At 38.9% G+C, this 21,335-nt stretch overlaps 1 protein-coding gene across 1 annotated transcript in view; it reads left to right on the top strand.

Annotated features, from left to right (window-relative positions):
* CNTNAP5 (contactin associated protein like 5) overlaps positions 1-21,335 on the top strand; it is a 683,524-nt gene that overhangs the window by 358,686 nt on the left and 303,503 nt on the right. Inside the window, exon 11 of the mRNA XM_025405058.1 lies at positions 11,601-11,720. Coding sequence (XP_025260843.1) covers positions 11,601-11,720 — 120 coding nt within the window. The remainder of the gene's footprint in view (positions 1-11,600; positions 11,721-21,335) is intronic.

Below are 21,335 nucleotides of genomic sequence, written 5' to 3'. Positions count from 1 at the left end.
GGACATAGGAAGCAAAGGAAGAAACAGGACTGATACATTTTTAAGGCCTTAAAAATATGTACTGAGCTTCTTGTCTGTTTCTATAGTTTTACAATAGGAATATAAATGGCGGTGCAGAAACACTACAGCTCTGACCTTGGTACTTGAAAAGGTGAGGTCTAAATAAAACTATTTTGCTGTCTGAATACTATCATTATCTTTAATGAGAGTGGGCATCACAAGGACATTTCAAATTGTACCTTAGGCAATAAATTAGCTGCCAGAACTATACTCAGACTATTTTCCTCAAAAATGAAAACACTGATCCATCTGCTCTGTCCAGCTACATTATACATCTGTTCTCATTAATATAAAAAGCAATTCTGAAGAGCCTTAATATGTCTATCATTGTCTTTTTCATTGAAGAGCACCTATCTCTGTGTGTACCCCTAATATTAGACCTTCCAATGCAACAATAGGATTACTAGTTACTGTTTTTTTCTAATGAAGACAAATCTCGTTACTCATAATGTTTGTTTTGCTTTTCCTTCACACTGTCATCTTCTTCCCAACAGAAAACGTGATGATTTCCCCAAAGATGACCTTCAATGTTAATTTAGAACTTGTGTAAGAAGTATCAAGTCATTTCATATACAGTGGATGGTAATCTCTTTGTCTTGAGCTCTACGAGGCATTGCAGAGAACAAAGATATTGCCATAGAATCTTTAAGTTTAGCTCAATTTAACTTTTACCAAAAGAGGGGACATTCAACTAATATTAATTAAACGTATATCATTTAAATTTAGAAAACATCTCTGTGCTCTAGAAATATATGGTCTAACAAGAGAGGTCAAAATGCTGATCCAAGGATTTCCATACATAGAGTTGGGGAAAGAGAGAGGAGGGCTACCTAACTCAGACTGACGATATGGAAAGGCTTTCTGGGGTGAGGAAGCCTGGGATTTAGTCTTGACAAACATACATATTACTCTGATACGTCACCATGTTGCACCCTTGTTGCACTGTTGCTGTTCCGTGCTGAGAAGGAGCCATCCTGCACTCACATAGTGAACACCTACTCCCATTTTAAAACCTGACTTAATGGAGGGAACATTTATGGTGTCTTCCCTACCTCTGCAGAAAAGATGATAACTTTACAATTACAAGCCATTCAAAAAATGCTTGTTTATGTTGGCTTTAATGTAAAACCAACAAAATACGACTTCTTCAAGCAAGTCTTGCTTTTATTCTTACTCCTTCTTCCTCTTCCTTTCCGTTCTCTATACATAACCTTTATAAAAATACTGTTTTTTTAAATGAACAAATACAAATAAGTTCATACCCCATTTATTAGGGAAACATTAGCATATTATGCATACATTGTCTCTTCTTTTCTCTCCTAACCATATATTTGGAAGCTCAGCTTGCAGTATTACATGTGGGGATGCTTCTTTCCTGTTCAAAGCTGAACTATACTGTGTGAATGCAACATAGTTTATTCAACTAGTCCTCAATTGATGAACACCGGGGATGATTTCTCTCTTTTTGCAAGCACAAATGGTGTTTTTTAAAAAATATGGAAACATCTTTTTCCGCCCATTTTTTACCAGAAGATCACTAGACATGGTGTTTCTGGGTCAAAGTTTAGATGTATCTGTAATTTTGCTAGATATTGCTGAATTCCACATTTAGGATTTGTATAATTTTTGCATTCCCTCTTAGTCATACATATATACATAAATAAAAGGGCAAATGGACATATATATATATGTATATATGTAAAATTAGCAATGATCCAATAGATTATATATGCTCATGATATGAGTGAACACTCAATAGAAAAATAAATGCAAATAAATCTAAAACACATAAAAATTTGTCTGACCTTGCTTATAGGAAAAAAATAAATGCTAAAGAAAATGCCACTGAGATCCAATTTTTCACATATCAAATTAGCAATGATCCAAAAGATTGACAATACTCCACTGCTAAGCCTGCTAGGGAAAAGGTCTTTCTCCTATAATATAAACTAATATTCTCATTTTCATTAGCACTTATTTTTCTATGAGTAACGACAGACATCTTTTATGTGTTTTAGATTTATTTGCATTTATTTTTCTGTGAGTGTCCACTCATATCATGAGCATATATTCCTATAGGTTGTTACCTATTTTGTCTTTGTTTTTAACTTGTAAAAATATATTAGAAATGTTAGTGCTTTGTGATGCAAATTATAATTTTTCCCAGTTTGTCCATTTGCCCTTTTTTTGTTTATTATATATTTTGCCATTCAAAAAGGTTGTTTATTTTTTTAAATTTATTTTGAATATTAGGAAATTCATCTATATTTTCTTTTATTGCTTCTGGATTTTAAATCATTGTTAGTAGTACTTTTGCTGCTTCTAATTTATATAGAAATTCAGCCTTGTTTTCCTCTAGTACATGTATGTATTCTATTTTCAAAATTTAAATCTCTGACTCAATTAAAATTTGATCCCGGTCTATAGTATGAGGAGTGGATTTAATTTCATTTTTTTCCATATAGTTTCCCAATTATCTCAATACCACATGTAATTGTTTTTTGTTTTTCTACTGATTTGAGTTGCCTTTATCAACAACTATCTATAATTGTGAATTATTTATTTAAATATTTAAAGAAATTTTTAAATATTGAATATCTCTTGATTTTTTGGATTAAACATTCCCTTGGTCATTATGCAATTTTAAAATATGTTATTTGGTTCTGTTTGCTGATCCTATACTTAAAATTTTGTGATCGATATTCATGAGTGATTCCATAATTTTTTCTTTCTTTATGATATTTGTCAAGTTAAGGATCAGCTTTGCATTTACTTTACCTAACGAATGTGGAAGATGAGAAGATATCTTTCTTTTTCTGTTCTTTGGAGAAATAGAAGTACCAGTGAGATGGTTTGTTCTTTAAAAGGTTCATTTGAGAAACCATTTAATCTCACAATATTATCATCTTACTCTATTATCTGAGGGAGCTTCTTTTTTTTTTTTTTTTTGGAGATGGAGTATTACTCTGTGTACTCTGTGACCCAGGCTCCCAGACTGGAATGCAATGGCAAAAATGCGGTTAATTGCAGCCTCAAGCTCATGGGTTGGGGGAGCTCTTTAAATACTTTTTCTATTTTTTTCTTTTATAGGAACAGGTCAATTTACATTTTGTGTCTAGATTGAGATTAATTTTGATAAGTTTAAGACCCTGAATTACTTGAGATTTAGAACCATGTCTTTTTTTTGCATGCAGTTTCCTCAGAGCTTACCTTAGAGTTAGTGAAAAACAAGTGCATTCTCAATAACTGTGTGTGGAGTATTTGTTCCACAATGTGTTAGGCAAGCAGGGTAGGCAGAATAATTTAATGAACAAACGTGTATGTTTGTACTTCCTGGAAGAGTTGGTGAATTGCACATGTGTGTTTAACTTTACTTCCTTACACTCCTCATGAAAAATAGTAAATGTTTTTTGTTTGTTTGTTTGTTTGTTTTTTTAAATGGCTCTGTAAGTCAGCAGCAAATCAGAGGAACTCTTTGCCTTTTACCATCTCCAAAACAGCAGCTTCAGTGATGGGGTTCTCATAGGAGACTGAGAATTCACCTGGCTAGAAATTAGGGAAACTGAAGGAGAAGGTAGCCCATCTGGAGGAGCAGCTGGTGTGGCTGCCACACACTAGTAACATGTATCAGAAGATGAGCAATGATGTGTGTGATCTACAGTAGCACCTCATGCCCTTCATTGACCTTACACGCATGGAATCAATGTCTGTGCTATGCTCTTGCACCTGCCACATCTCATGCAAAATGTCTATTGTGGGATATGCTGACCAGAAACTATGCAAGAAAAGGAATTCTAGTAAATGTAGTTCTAGTTTGGCTTAAATTGACACAACTCGAATCCAACACAATGGCATGACAAAAGAAGACAAATACAGGGCACACACACAACCCCCCGCCCCCCGCCGAAAAACAACAGCACCACTCAGAGAGAGAGAGAGACGCAAAAAACACAGGAGAAAAGGGCAAGAAAATGCAGAAAGCAGAAAGTGAGTAGACGAATGGTAACAGGTAACAGATTAACATAATTAAAATGCTGAATCTTAATTTACATGTAGTGAAATCCAAGAAACAAACAAATCCACATTACAAAACCCCCCAAAGGCACAAAAATAGGAATCATCAGCCACCTTTGCAAACGAAGGTGAAGGTAAGATAAATACAGGAAGAGTAAATCCACATCTGTGTTAGAAGGAGCTAGATTATCCATCTTCTTTCCAATGGTGGACACTCGGTGCTTGCTTCCTCACCACTGAGAGAGAAGACTGGAAGTTGTTCTTTTGGAGAAAACAGAATTCCTAAAACTGGGAGAAAACTTGTATGGTTGAAGGAGGTTATACCATATGGAAACTGGGGTACCGTATGAAAACATTTATATAAAGAGAATGCTAAGACCTGGCCTTCTTCTCTTCAGCTCCCAGATATTCAGCAGCCAAGCATACATCCTCTAAATCATAGACTCTAACAAGACCAAGAGAAAGACAAAAGACACTCACGTGAGCATTTCTCACAAAATTCTTCAACCAGATAAGCCTACATTAAAGTCCATGGAAGGCAAACCACAGGCATTCGTTTAGAAATACCAAGTAGTATTTCAGGGACCACTGTCAAATACGAGAGAACATCCCAGAAAGCAGTATCACATGAAATATAAGATGGAGACCAAAACAAAACACACAACAATTAAAGCAACTAACCAAACAAGCACAGCCTCAAGGGAACAGCCTATAGAGAGCAAAGAAAGGATCAAAGGCACTGTAATAGGATTAATATTCTCAGAGACATGAATGAAATTTTGCATCAATGAGTCAAGCATCACATGCTATTAGAGAAAATAATATTTAAAGGAAAAAAACCAACCTTCTAGAATTTTAAAATGCTACAACTGAAATAGCTTAAAACGGAAACAACCCAAATGTTCTTCAATGGATTAATTATTAAATTGTAGTATGTCCATATTATGGAATAATACTCAGCAGTGAAACTGGAATTGACAACTGAGACATCGCAAAGCTTGAATGGATTTCAAGGGAATTATGTTTCGTGAAAAAGGCCAGTTTTAAAAGGAATATCCAGCTTAAGGAGATGCTTTGGGGAGACAACTGTAACCAGATTGGTAGCTCAATATCCCATATTACAGCAAGTCAGAAGAATCCAGAAGATACTTAGATAAAATCAGCCGGGCGCGGTGGCTCACACCTGTAATCCCAGCACTTTGGGAAGCAGAGGTGGGCGGATCACGAGGTCAGGAGTTCGAGACCAGCCTAGCCAACATGGTGAAACCCCCATCTCTGTGAAAAATACAAAAATTAGCTGGGCATAGTGGCGTGTGCCTGTAATCCCAACCACTCGGGAGGCTGAGGCAGGAGAATAGCTTGAACCAGTGAGTCGGAGGTTGTAGTGAGCTGCAATCATGCCACTGCACTCCAGTCTGGTGACAGAGCAAGACTCCGTCAAAAAATAAATAAATAAAAGAAAGATAATATCATGTAATTGTCCTACATGTATTCTTCACTCAGGCTCAACAGTTATCAATATTCTCCCATTTTTTTTCTACTATCCCATCCTCACTTGTTTGATGCAACAGTTTATTTATTTATGTATTTATTTATGTATTTATCTATTTATTTTTTCAACTGAGACAGGATCTTACTGTGTCACCCAGGCTGGAGTGAATGGAATAATCATAGCTCACTGCAGCCTCAAACTCTTGGGCTCAGGCTATTCTTCTGCTTCAGCTTTCCTAGGTAGCAGAGACTACAGGTACAAGCCACTGCACCCAGCTGATTTTAAATTTTTCGTAGAAACAGAGATCTAATTATGTTGCTCAGGCTGGTCTCGAGCTCTCAGCCTCAAGTGATTGTCCCACCTCAGCCTCCCAAAATGTTGGAATTACAGGTGTGAACCACTGTGCACAGCTGATGGAGCATCTTAAAAACAAATTGTGGACATATAATTTTACTACAACTACAGTATTTATAGTGAATAACTCTAACACAGGACAACTCATCTTTTAAAACATAATCACACTGCCATTATTGTACCTATCAAAATTAGAAATATTTAATATAATCTGTTATAAAATCTGATCTATAATTGTTGTGGTTATCTTAAAACATCTCCCCTCCCTCCCTCCCTTCCTCCCTCCCTCCCTTCCTTCCTTCCTTCCTTCCTTCCTTCCTTCCTTCCTTTCTCATCTTTTCTTTAATGTGTTTGAATTAGGGTCTAAACAAGATCTAGGCATAGTGTTTGATGGGCTGATATATCTTTTGCATTTCAATTCCATTTTTGCCATTTTTGTTGAAGACACTAAGTCAAACATTCCTGTATTCTAGATTTAACTAATTGCCTTCTTAACAGTGTGGCTGGGCATGTTGGCGTCTTTCTGTAAATTGGTGTTTAGATCTTGGGGCTCGAATACATTTAGCTTCAATTTTTTTGGCAAGAATGTGTTTTAGATCGTGTTATGTCTTATTGTGCCACATTAGAGGCACTCTGATAATCACTTTTCATGACATTAAGATTGACCCATGAGTTTGGGTGTTTTAAATTGAATCCATAGACTAAAATATCCCATTAATATTCCACCTAATGGTTTAGCAGTCCTTGACAATCATTGTCTAATCCTTTACCTCACTGGGCATTACTAAAGGATGATTTTCAAATTCTAGTATTCTTTTGCAGATTCTGGTTTGGTTATTCTCTAAAGATTTTTTTAATGGACTGTTAAGTAGCATCCAAATACATTTATACAAGAAAGGCAGGATATGATCTCTATTCTTTCTAATATTCAGAACATGACTTCATTCTCTATTAAACTTCAAAGGGGACCAATGGACTTGAGTAGAGAGACAAGATAGATGCTAGGTAGGTAGATAGATAGATACATAAATACATACATACATGCATACATACATAAATTGATTGATAGAAACTAATAAATTGTATATATTTAACAATCAAAGTGACTATTCTTTTTTATGCCCAAATTGTCCCATCAAATTGACTCCTGGACCATTTTGAGATAATTCCAGTCTTTAATAAAAGTCTTATTTTTAGGCAAAACAAGACATTCCACTTTCATTCTGTACTTTTCATGGTCCAGAAATTGACTCAGTAAAATCTTTGTTCCTTTTATGTGAGAACTTTTATTTAGAGACAACTATCTGTGCATTAGGTTGCTTCTTGCACTTTCAGTGGTCTATATGTGAAAATATATCATTTTTAAAAAGCATTAAATTATGAGTTTAAGCTCATTACCAACTCTAAGCTATATTGCAGAATTTTATCTAATGTTTGCATTTTATATTTTATCTTTTATGATAAATCATTTAGTTTCAGTTGATAATTATTAGCTTTTTCTTGCTATGTTTAATAGTTTCATAATATAATAGCAATATTGTTTAAAATGAGGTTATCAAATTTATTTTTATATTTTAAAATTTTTTGGTAGGATTCATCCTACTAGTCAAACTACTGTTTCAATATCAAATATGTGTAAATCTATACGTTCCTAGTAATACTAAAAATATTTTCATTGGTTATTTCAGGGCACCCTAGGGAAACATGTCAGCATTTTGACACTGATGAACTAAAGGGAAAGCATCAACCATGTAACTCGCTTTTCCCAAATAATATTGTAGTTTAGGGAAATCAAATAATTGATGAAGGATGTTTCAGTTTTGTAAAGCATTCCCATTAATAAATCAGGAAGGGATGATAGCATTAGATTAACCACCTACCAGCTGGTTTGTCTTTGGGCAAAGTACCTATATTTTATGAACTCATTTACAGTGTCCATAAATGGCAATGCTGTTACCAGGCTTTGCCCTCAGAGATCTCCCAGTTACTGAGCCAGCATTTAAGGAACAAGTATATCAAGAACAGTAGGTTAACTAAGGTGGTAAATGACTCCAAGATCTCAACGACTTAGTGAAATAAACATTTATTTTATGTTCACATCCCCATGCAGTGTGACCTGTTCAGTGAAGTCAAACAATGATAAAATCCATGTCTACCCTATTGCTCCATTTCATTTAGCTTCTTGGGATTTTTTCCTGAGAATTCTGGACGGCTCAAGTGATTTGCCTTGGGCAATGGGGCATCAGCAAACATCATGCAAGCAGAGGCCTGACAAGTACTTGGTTTCTTGCTGTTCTGGGAGGTTGTACCATGTAAATTTCCCTGCTAGAGTGTGAGAGGTCACGTGGGCCGAAGCAAAGAACTACAGCTTACTACCACCCAGCCCAGCTGACCCAGCAGCTGGCTGCAGAGGCATGGACTGCCCAGCGAATCCCAGACTCAATGGCTGGCCTGCAGAATCGTGGCTTAGTCATGATTTAAAGTCAAATTTGGAGTTTTATGTGTCTTTGTTTTTATACAGCCAAAGAACTGATGCACTGAGAATATAGATGACGGAAGATGAGCGATATACTGGGAGTTGCTGAAGCTGGTTGTGATGCTAGCAGGATCCTTTTATTACTCTCTGTGCTCTTTGTATTTGAAATTTTTTGTAAAAAGAAAGTGAAAAAGAAAATATTAAATTTCAAGGTTGCTTTAATCCTGGTTAAATTCATTTGTTTTCATTTTCTTTTAGTGTTTAAGAACTGTTATTCTAGGCCGAAAGAAAGAAAGGAACGAAAGAAAAAAGTAATTGTTATTATATTTAACTTTTAAAAATTATTGAAAATAGTATTAAAAAAAGGAGATGCAACAAGTCATGAAACAATACTACTACTATTAATAATATAGACTCATATTAATCAAGCACTTTCTATGTGCCTTAGGTGGATTACGCCTTTGAATCCTTACTACAACAGTATGAGGGAGGCTCGTTTTGAGTTACTGTAGTCTGATGAGACAATTTATGCTTTGAGAGTTGATTGGCTACCTATTGTAATGAAGGATTCTAAAACAACACCTGGAAACAACAGACGTTATCATCTCGGAGTGTCTCTGGGTCCATACGCAGCTTAGCTGGGTGGTTCTGGCTCGGTCTCTCATGCACCTGCAATAAAGATGTCCACAGGACTGCTTTCATTTGAAGGCTTGATGTGGGGATCTTACTTTGGTGCCCATTCGCAAGGCATACTGCTGAAACTTCCAGGCTCACTCCCTTGGACTTCTTGCAAGGGCTGCCTTGTTACATGGGAGTTGGCTTCTACCACAGTTAGTGATCTAGAAGCACCCAAGATGGAAGTCATTTTTTTTAATAATCTAATCTTGGAAATGATATCCACCACACTATCATATTCTATTTGTTAGAGCAAGTCAGTAAGTTCAGCCCACTTGGAGGGAGGACATGATTTTATCAGCAGAACATGAATCCCAGGAAGTATCTGTCCGTCACGGGAATTACCTTAGAGGTTGCCTAGCACAGGTGAAGTAGCTTGTCCACGCTTCCACAGGGAGTAAGGGGTAGCCCCGCGAGGCAAAACCACCCATTCTGATTCCAGGGTTTACTCTGCAACTGCTCACATGCTGTGGGGTGGTATTTACCTGTTGTGGGACAACAGCAGCTCCTTCCACATCGCTGTCATCCTGGGAATGCAGGAGCGGTTGGGAGGTCAACACAGCCAAGAGCTGATTTTCACCTTTGTGACAAACACCCAAGGGTGTTATCAGGTTTAGGCAAACAAAAATAATCTGTACATTATGCTCACAATGTGGGGCACAGATTGTGGCACTCCCACATACCTCCTGCTGCAGAAAGTTTGCAGGAGCACAGGAGAGAATGCCATGAGAACAAGGATAACCTTGAGTTCACTCTCATTTATAAAAAGTCAAACCCTCTCAGACTTCATAACTTTCCTGGTAATAAATTATTTGAGGTACCCCTCGCATTTGATCATGACAAACTGCAGCTTCCTATTCCTGGGATGGGATATCAGTCACAAGGGGCAGGAGCTGGCTCAGGAGAGGAGTTGGTACTATATCTTGAAAGCTGTTGGGAGCCACTGAAGTGTTTAAAGCATCATAGGGTGACATGATTGGAGATCTACCTGCTGCTCTGAGCTACAGCATTCTGTCTGAAGCATCAGACAACATTCTATATTCTCATGTATGAGACAGCAGATGTCTCCTTTGTACCCCAACAGATTTATTCATGTTAGCTTAATAAAATATATTTCCCAAACTGCAGATTGGTCAAAGTTCCCTATCTCAGGACACTTGAATCTGCCTCTATCTGAGCATGCAGACTTTTGTGGCTGCCCACCAAGCTATAAGCTTTCTGGAGTAGAGATTGATTGCCTTCTCCATGGTTCCATCCTCTGGTGGCAGCCGCATCTGTTGACACATACTAGGAACTCAGTAAATGACAGTTAAGTCAAAATAAACTGAACTTCATTGTGCACTTGCTACATGTTATGTACTATACTGAGTACTAGGTACGTAAAAATAAGACAGTCTCAGTCGGGCGCAGTGGGTCACACATGTAATCCCAGCACTTTGGGAGGCCGAGGTGGGTGGATCACGAGGTCAGGAGTTCGAGACCAGCCTGACCAATAAGAGGAAACACCGTCTCTACTAAAAATACAAAAATTAGCTGGGAATGGTGGCACGTACCTGTAATCCCAGCTACTCAGGAGGCTGAGGCAGGAGAATCTCTTGAACCTGGGAGGCAGAGTTTGCAGTGAGCCAAGATCAAGCCACTGCACTCCAGCCTGGGCAACAGAGCTGACTCGACCTCAAGAGAAAAAAAAAAAAAAAGTCTGTCATTAGTGAAAAGCCATACTGTATGTAAGCAGTTATTTTTTTAATTCATGAGTCAAACATTTGTTCAGGGCCTGCTGTGATTGTTGCACTCTGCTAGATGCTGGGGTACAACATCAAATGACATATGACCTCTACTCTTACAGGTTCTGTAACCCATTGAAACAGACACAATAGTATATGGATGATCCAAGCTCAGTATACAGTGGGAACAAGGAGGAAGGTCATAGAGATAAGCAAAGAGGAGGGCCATGTAAGAGGTGAGGGGCCACACTTTGAGAGGCATTACCTCTGCACTGATTTTAAAGGAATGAATGAATTTAAATGAATGGAAAATAAGGCTGGGCCTGCTGGATCATGCCTATAATCCCAGTAGCTTGAGAGACTGAGACAGGAGGATTACTTGAGGACAGGAGTTCAAGACCAGCGTGGATAACAGAGTGAGACCCCGTCTCTACAAACATTTTTTTAAAAAACTAGCCAGGGTGGTGGCTCACACCTATACTCCCAGCTACTCGGGAGACTGAGTTGGGAGATCATTTGAGCCTGGAAGTGTGAGGCTGCAATGTGTCATAAGCCATGATCACACTACTGCAGTCTACAAAATAATAATAAAAGAGAGAGAGAGAGAGATGAATGGAAAATCTGAATGTGAAACATCAGTATCAAGACACTGATACTGGTGTATTAAGGCTTGGGGAAAAAGTCAAGGATGTAGAAGAAGGAAAATGAATACACATAGAGTAAATCTAAGGAGGAGTTACTGATTCCTGCAAAGGGATGTGCAGAGCCAAGCCAAGTTTTCTCTCTGCTGCCTTTGTCTTTCCAGCCATCTACGAGCAATCCTGTGAGGTGTACAGGCACCAGGGGAACACAGCTGGCTTCTTCTACATCGACTCGGATGGCAGCGGCCCACTGGGACCTCTCCAGGTGTACTGCAATATCACAGGTAAGGTTGCAGTAGCCCTCCTCATACTTAACCACTCCACTTCACGGTAGGAAGCAAAAAGAAATTCACTGGAGAGGGATACCTACGTGAATAAAACCTTGAAAGACCAACTGGTCTCCTTTGGGGAGGAAATGGTATTCTAGTGAGTAATGCAAATAGGCAGCTAGCTTAATTTTCGTGAGACAGAAAAAAGAAAACTTGTTAATGGTCTTGCTAATGTTTCATTGAAGCAAGAATTCATTATCGGTGGTTTTCTTTAGGGCCTCCAAGGGCATTTTCTCTCTTGCAACTCAAAAACACAAAGAAAAGGTAAACAAGCAAACAAACAAACAAAACTGCAAATCAATGGGAAGCCCTGACTGGGGAAGCTGGGAAGCTTGATTCCAGTCTGGCCCCAAGGAATGCATGACCCTTAGGTGAATACTACAGTCTCTCTGAGCTTTATCAGTGAAATGGGAATAATAGTGACTACCCCCAGAGCTGTGAGGATTAAATACAATCATGTGTTTTGGAGTAGCTAGCCAGACTGGTTGTTCTTAGATGTCTAACCGAAACAAAACAAAAAGGTGAGCTTTTTCACTTTTCTCTGGAAATCTCTTGACAGCTTACAACCTATTTCTTAAATGCGGAAGGACACGGTAAGAGGCAGTCATTACAGGGGCTTAGAAACGGCATTTGATCCTTAATTTACCATGAAATATATTTCCACAAAACCAAATCTTGAAGTAATCATTATTTAAAAATCCAGCTATGCAGCCAGGTGCGGTGGCTCACGCCTGTAACCCCAGCACTTTGGGAGGCCGAGGCGGGTAGATCACGAGGTCAGGAGATCAAGACCATCCTGGCCAACGTGGTGAAACCCCGTCTCTACTAAAAATACAAAAAGTAGCTGAGTGCGGTGGCGTGTGACCGTAATCCCAGCTACTCCCGAGGCTGAGGCACGAGACTCACTTGAACCCGGGAGGCGGAGGTTGCCGTGAACCGAGATCGTGCCACTGCACTCCAGTCTGGCGACAGGGCGAGACTCCATCTCAAAAAAAAAAAAAAAGAAAAGAAAAGAAAAAAAGAAATCCAGCTATGCAAGCACTCGTACCGTGAACATCATTAATTGGCACATACACATTTTTTGTTTGTTTGTTTGTTTCAAGCACTGGTCTTCAGAGATGCCAGCTACATCATGTAATGAAGCAGGAAGGTAGGGGACTCTTTAGGCTCATTGAGCACTCAGGCCTCAGGATTTTCGGCAACAAAGCAACCACATTTATGGAGTTATTTCTGTAGGCAGACAATATTTTGGATACAGAGGGTACGAAAAGTAAGACACAGTGGCGATTGTTCATGAGGCAGTAAACTCAGGAACGCTACCATGAGGTATCCCCAGCAGAAACGCAAGAAAACTATTGAAAGAAATGGTGAGGAAGGAAGCACAGTAATTTGCCCATCTGGATACAAAGTCCCATGCTCTCTGCATAGAAAATGCTGGTGACCTGGAATTGGGTGCCATGTCCTTGCATTTCTGTAATACTTTATCTCTCCAAAATGGTTGTATGGTAGCTGCTCTTCAAAAGCCCTATAACATAATTAGAAATTGTGTTCCTGTTGTCTTTTCATGGTTGTGGTAACCTATAGTGTTCAACAACCTGGTCAAAAACTAGGCTTCTCAGCGGATCTTGGTTATTTTTAAAATGTAATTAACATATGGACTCTTGCTAAAAAGGCAGATTTCCCAGCCCCAGAAATTCCAATTCAGTAAATGCACGTTCACTGAGTTTTTCAAGTGATTCTGATGCAAATTGTCCCTGGTCCACTTTTCCAAAAAACAGGGAAAGTAATTTGGCTGCAGAATAAGGCAAAAGAGATAAATGTCCACTGCTGAGTGGCCAGGTGTGACTTGTAATAATAGGAGTGGTATAATGGACGGCAATTACTGTGCTTCAACTCTCTCTGGGAATTGAGCTGGGAGTTTACAAATACCGTCTCTTTTCATCCTCACAACAAAAATCAGAGGCAGACATTTTTTATCTCCATCTAACATAGAAGGAAAGAGAATATGAGCATTTCATGACTGGCTCAAGGTAATAAATTCAGTGACTAACAGTCAAGACATAGGAAGCAGGCAGAGCCTTCTGGTTCAGTCATAATCCATATCATCAAAATGTTAATTGGATACGTTGTATTACGTATATTTTGTTTTTAAACAGTGTTGCTTTATTTTTAGAAAATTTTGTAACAAAAGTAATCAAGGTTAATCGAAGAAATTTTGAGGGAAAAAAGGATGAAGGAAATATTAAAGCCAACTGTAATCCACAATCCAGAGATTGCCATTGTTATTAAATTATCAGAATTTCTTCAAGACATTTTAAAATGAATGCTTGTGTGTTTTTGCTATGAACTTATATGTTACATATATACATACCAACACATAGAAATATACATATATATTTAAATTATAAATTTTAATTTTAATGTGTGATATAGATTTTCCCTATTAAAATATATTTTGAAATTAAGATAAATATAGCTTAGAAATGTTAAACTCTTCAAAATAATGCAAGGACAAGGACATAGAGAGCCTGATTGATACACAGGTTTCATTTACATGAGACTCTCTTCCTCACCATCCAACAGCCTTCTCTCAGGGTTTATGTTTGATCATTTGTCCAAGAATGACTAAAGGTGAATAGTGTACTTGTATTTAAAGATTACTGTTTTGCTGATGTGATCCTAAAGAAATCATAGCCTCTGAACTGTGTCCCGAGTTGATCAGCTTGGTGTGCATGGTGGGGTATTTCTTTTGAATATGTTTTTTTTTGGGTTATATTCAGCTGCACGATGTATAAGTTTCTGGTTTTGTTTTCTAAAATACCTGCAAAAATAAAAGCAGGCCAGGCATAGCAGTTCACACCCATAATCCCAACACTTGGGAGGCCAAGGCATTTGAGGTCAGGAGTTCGAGACCAGCCTGGCCAACATGGTGAAAACCTATCTCCACTAAAAATACAAAATTAGCCAGGTATGGTGGTGCACGCATATAGTTCTAGCTACTCGGAGGCTGAGGCAGGAGAATCACATGAACTTGGGAGGCAGAGATTGCAGTGAGCCGAGATCATGCCACTGCACTCCAGCCTGGATGACAGAGTGAGACTCTGTCTCAAATAAATAAACAAATAAACAAATAAAAATAAAATAAAAGCAAAGCTCTGTGTCGGCTGAACTACACAACTCTCATATTTAAATGGAAAACAATTTTCTGATACATACATGTAATGATGATCAAATATGCATCTTTCTATTTGAAAATTTTAAAAGTTGAATGTTGTTAAATGTGAGTGACTTATGACACTATAAAAAGTGTGACGCAGTAGTCCAGGGAAGAGAGTCAGGAAGAAGGGAGAGAAGAAACAGAAGGAAACTTGTGCTATCTTTAACACTGGGATCATCCTAGAATGGGAGTCCAGAGCACCAGAAGGCAGGAAAACCAAGCGCTCTTTCTGCACCTTGTGCCTGTCAGCTCAGTTAACTGCCTGGGGCCCAGGCCCACATCTGTAAAATTAAGATCTGGGTCCTCTGGCTTCCACAGTGTTTCCTCATTGAGAATTCTCTGAGCTATTCTTTGAGGTTCCAGAGAAGAGAGACTTTTCTTCTGAGAAGTCTACAGATACTTGCAAATGGATGTCATGGGATGAAGATGGGCAGGTTTCCATTGTAGAAAGCAATAGTACATTTGAGTCCCAGCTGTCTCTCTTACAGTGCACCCTGGGGAACGTGAGCTCCCCCTTCCTGTAAGCATAGTAGTCCCTAACCTGTCCTGGGAGATGTAAGTCTGTGCATCTAACCTGCACACAGGGCAGTCTTCAGGAGGGGAGTTCCCCAAATGCTCAACCAGCAACCACCCCATTTAATGTAAAGAGGCATAATCTCTGCGACGGGAAATTAACTTAAGGGAGGCGATTACGCTTATTGATAAAGTGGACTGAATCTGGACCTCCACACACTTTTGACAGGGTGCCATCCTTGGAACTATGTTCTAAGTTGCTTCACCACAGGGCTATCAGATGGGAGATGGGGAGAGCACAATTTTTGGATGGGGGATTGAGTGAAGTGTTGGATAAGGAAGTTAGTAAGTTTCCACAGGAACACACACTTGTCAGACGCTTAACAGTTTTTTAAAGTGATTTACAATAAAGTTCAGCCAACGTAATTTTACTCAATATAAATTTGGGCATTGTGGGTACTGTGAAAGTGCTGTAGTTTTAATAGTGTGTCTATATTAGTTTCCTAGGGCTCTGTAACAAACTACATAACACTGGTTTTATTTCACACCACTGCAATAAAATGAGTGTCATAATAAAGCAAGTCACATGAATTTTCTAGTTTCCAAGTGTTACTGCAAAGGGGTCCTGATCCAGACCCCAAGAGAAAATTCTTGGACTTCACTCAAGAAAGAATTTGGGGAGAGTCTATACAGTAAAGTTAAAGCAAGTTTATTAAGAGAGTAAAGGAATAAGGAATAGCTATTCCATAGGCAGAACAGCCCCAAAGGTTGCTGGTTGGCCATTTTTATGGTTATGTATTGATTATATGCTAAACAGTTAATCATGAGTTTTCCAGGAAAGTGGTGAGCAATTCCCAGGACTGAGGGTTTCTCCCCTTTTTAGACCACGTATGGTAGCTTCCTGATGTTGCCATGATATTTGTAAACTGTCATGGCTCTGGGTGGAGTTTCTCTCAGCATGCTAAGGCATTATTATTAGTGTATAATGATCAGTGAGGATGGCCAGAGGTCAGTTTTGTTACCATCTTGGTTTTGGTGGTATCTGGCCAACTTCTTTACCGCATGCTGTTTTATCAGCAAGGTCTTTGTGACCAGAACCTTGTGCCAACCTCCTGTCTCATCCTGTGACTAATAATGCCTTAACCTCCTGAGGATGCAGCCCAGTAGATCTCAGCCTTATTTTACCCAGTCCCTGTTCAAGACGGAGTCACTCTGGTTTAAATATCTCTGACACAAGTTCATATAAAAGTTATGTTTACACTACATGGTAAACTATTAATTGTGCAATAACAGTATATAAAAACAAAAGTCTTTGTCTTAATTAAAAAAATACTTTACTGCTAAAAAATGCTAACAACCTTCTAAGCCTTCAGTGAGGCTTAAGAGACCCAGTCATTTTCGCTGTTGGAGGAAAAAGATGTTAATGGCTCCTAACCAATCAGGATGGTCATTGCTGAAGGTTGGGGTGGCTGTGGCAATTTCTTAAAATAAAACTACAATAAAACATGTCACGTAATTGACTATTTTTTGAAGGATTTCTCTGTAGTGTGTAATTTTGTTTGATAGCATTTCACCCACAGTATAACTTCTTTCAAAATTGAAGTCAGTCATTACAAATTCTGCCACTGCTTTAGCAACTAAGCTTGTGGAATATTCTAAATCTTTTGTTGACATTTTAACAATGTTTATAGCCTCTTCACCAAGAGTAGAGTCCATCTCAAGAAGCCACTTTACTTGTTCATCCATAAGAAGCAACTCTTCATCCGTTACAATTTTGTCATGAGAATACAGCAATTCAGTCATGTCTTCAGGTTCCACTTCTAATTCTAGTTCCCTTGCTATTTCCACCAAATCTGCAGTTACTTCCTCCACAGAAGTAATGAACTTCTCAAAATCATCCATGAGGACTAGAATCAACTTCTTCCAATCTCCTGTTTGATATTTTGGCCTCTCCCATAAATCATGAATGTTCTTAATGAGATCTAGAATGGCAAATGCTTTCCAGAAGGACTTCAATTTACTTTGCCCAGACACATCGAAGAAATTACTCTCTACAGCATTTGTAGACTTTTGAACTGTATTTCTTAAGACTAAAAAGTCAAAATTCCTCCTTGATCCATGGGCTGCAGAGTCAATGTTGTGATAGCAGGCGCGAAAACAACATTAACCTCGTTGTAGATCTCCATCAGAGCTCTTGAGTGACCTGGTTCATTGTCCGTGTGCAGTAATATTTTGAAAGAAATCTTTTTCTGTTGTTGTTTATGAACAGGAGGTCTCAATGGTGAGCTTAAAATATTCAGTAAACCATGCTGTCAACAAATGTGGTTCCATCCCGGCTTTATTATTCCATTTAGAGAGCACAGGCAGAGTAGATTTAGCATAATTCTTATGGACCCTAGGATTTTTAGAATGGCAAATGAGCGTTAGCACTTGCATCAAGAGATACAGCCTATCCTTGGAAGCTTTAAAGATAGGCATTGTCTTCTCTTCTCTTCTCTCCCTCTGAAAGTCTTAGATGGCACCTACTGCTTAGTGTAGCCACTTTCATCAGTGATCTTTGTTATACCTTCTGGGTAACTTACTGCAGCTTCCACATCAGCACTTGCGGCTTTACCTTAAGCTTTTATGTTATGAAGATGGCTTCTTTAATTAAACCTCATGAACCAGCCTCTGCTAGCTTCAAACTTTTCTTCTGCAGCTTCCTCACCTCTCTCAGCCTTCATAGAATTGAAGAGAGTTAGGGCCTTGCTCTGGGTTAGGCTTTGGTTTAAGGGAATGTTGTGCCTGACTTGATCTTCTATTCAGACAGCTAAAATTTTCTCCACATCACCAAGAAGGCTGTTTTGCTTTCTTATCATTCATGTGTTCACTGAAGTAGCATTTTTAATTTTCTTCAAGAACTTTTCCTTTGCATTCACAGCTTGGCTAACTTGCACAAGAGGCCTAGCTTTTTGTCTGTCTATACTTTCAACACACCTTCCTCATTAAGCTTAATCATTTCTAGCTTTTGATTTAAAATGAGAGATGTGCCACTCTTCCTTTCACATGAATTCTTAGAGGTCGTCGTAGGGTTACTATTTGGCCTAATTTTAATATTGTTCCATCTCTGGGAATAGGGAAGCCTAAGGAGAAGGAAAGAGACAGAAATCATTGGCCAGTAGAGCAGTCAGAACACACAATATTGGTCAATTAAGTTCATTGCCTTATATGGGTGCAGTTCATGATGCCCCAAAACAATTACAATAGTAACATTAGTGACCCCTTATCACAGATCACCATAGCAGATGTAATAAGAATAAACAAGTTTGAGATATTGCAATGGTGGATTTGTGGCTCTTGCCAATGTGCAGGCTCTAGGGATAAAATAATGACAATAATGTAGTATAATAATGATAATAATAATAAAAAACATAAATTACCAAAATATAACAAAGAGACATGAAATGAGCACACGATATTGGAAAAACGGTACCGATAGACTTGCTCAACATAGGGTTGCCACAAACCTTCATTTTTTTTTTTAATGAAATATCTGTGAAGCACATTAAAGTGAAGTTCAATAAAACAAGGTATGCTTGAACCAGAGACTGGGTGACTTATAAAACAGAGGAATATTTTCTTATAGTTCTAGAGCCCAGAAATCCAAAATCAAAGTACCTGCAGTGCCACACTTCCTGCTGAACATGCAGAGTGAATCTTTTCTTGCCACTTCCTCGCTTTTGAGGTTTGCTCAGTCCTTGGCACTCCTTCACTTGCAGCCTCAGTGCTTTAATCTCTGCCTTCTGGAGATTGCTACGCTGCCTTCATGTGATGTTGTCACGTGGCCTTCTCCTCCCATGTGCCTGTGTGTCCATTTATTTTCTTCTTACAAGGATACCCTTCATGCTGGGTGACGCCCATCCTAATGGAGTATGACTTCATCTTAACTTGTTTACTTCTGTAAAGAATGTCTTTCCAGATAGGTTACATTCATAGGTACTGAGGGTTAGGACTTCAATATATCTTTCTGGTGACAAAATTCAACCCTTAATGGTATGATTTCAGTCTTCTTCACAGACTAATCAAGGCGATGACACAGCAGCAATTAAAGTATAAGGACAATGACAAGGTGTGTCTAGTGCTTGTGGGAGCTCACAGGAGGGACCCTAACCTAGCCTGGTGTGCAGTGTGAAGGCTACTGGGCAGCAGATAATGCCTCTGAAATCTAAATGGGAGTAGAAGCTGGTCAAGAGAAGAGCTGCAAGAAAGCATTTCCAGGAAGACAGAATGAAGAGCAGGAACAAAGGCCCAGCATCCCTAGAACCTGCATATTTGTGGAAGTCACCAACCCACTGAACTGACTCAATAGATTAGAACCCAGAAAATCTCATAAAGCTGTGGCTGAATAGAAGAGAAAGGATCAAATTGACTTGAGCAGCAGCAAGCAAAGGCCGTTGAAGCTCTGTAATCTGAACTAGAGTTTCCCAGCACAAACATCTGCTGTCTCAGATTTAACAGAACAGAAAAGGAGGAATGGCTTTATCATAGAGAGTTCTTGAGCATGTGAGACTATTTAGCTTGCCCTGAAAAAAAAGAAAAAAAAAGAGATGAGCAATAGTCTTAAGAGCTAGCAACAAGATGTCCCCTCACAGCATGCATGGACCTTAGCACTGACCCCATATCTTGAGAGCAGTGGATCTCTCATATGGCTTGCTCAAATTAGGGACTATTCTTAAAGGTGTGAATATATAAAAGGAATTTATAGTGTAGGGACTGTAGCACAGAGATACTAACAGAGTGGGGAAAAAGGCACATGTTCAGAAGCTGTGTCTCTGGAGATCTGTGGCCTCCTGTGTGGGAAGCAGCCAGCTCAATCCAATGACCACTTTGACCTCAGTCTCTCGTTCCTCCTTCTGGGCTCCTTTCTATGCTCCCCACTGATGAAACCCAACTAGAATCGAGAATGCAGAAGTGCATACTGATAGAATGCTTTTAGTCAGCCTTCCTGCGCACAGAGAAGGCTGGAGATGTGCGGAAAGTGGAACTGGTGGGGCAAATGGAAGATATCCATATTGACCTGCTTAAAGGACTGGCCAAAAAGGTCTGGGGAAAGTGATTAAAATGCACAAGAATTAAGGATGGTGGTGAGGGCAGGGGCTGTCAGTGGAATTCACAAACCATGCAAATGAATGAAGCGTAGACTTGTTAAATCAATTTCAACCTGAACAAGAAAAGACCACTCTTTATGAGTATGAGTTAAATAGCACTAAAGTTAGAATGAATGTAAGAAACACGTACTGAATAAGAGATTTAGGAAACGACCTACCCCAAGATTTAATACAGGTACTCAGTTTATAAAGAACTTAGAAACAAGTAAACAAGTAAGAGAAACTGTGACATGCTAAAACGTATTATTTTGTCGAAAGGTAGTTCTCGGCTTCATACCTCCATCTGATGATAAAAACCTGGAATGGATGCAGAGCATTTCAGCCAATGATGTAGGAGTTGGTGATCATCCTTTGCTGTACCAGTCTAATTGGGTGGGTAGGGAAAGATGCATTTGAGACAACCAGCAGTCCACTAGGGACTAAGAATTTGGGTTTCTGGATGAAAATGCACATAAGGTGATCTTGCAGGATGGGTGAGATGTCATCAGGAAGCAAAGGAGTTCTTGGCACTGGGTCCCATATAAAAGAAAAGGTGAAAGAGCAGGTCACAGTAACTAACTGAAATCCATGAACACGTAAGTTGGCTGTATAGGAAGCTTGGGTTGATAAAACAGAAGAATTGGCTTCTAAGGTGGGACAATCTGCCCTTGGGGTGATGGTTAATTTTATGTATCAACTTGGCTGGAACATGGT

Source organism: Theropithecus gelada, chromosome 12 (genome assembly GCF_003255815.1).
Source record: "Theropithecus gelada isolate Dixy chromosome 12, Tgel_1.0, whole genome shotgun sequence".
In the NCBI taxonomy this organism is placed as follows: Eukaryota; Metazoa; Chordata; class Mammalia; order Primates; family Cercopithecidae; genus Theropithecus; species Theropithecus gelada.
This window is presented reverse-complemented; position numbering and strand designations above follow the sequence as displayed.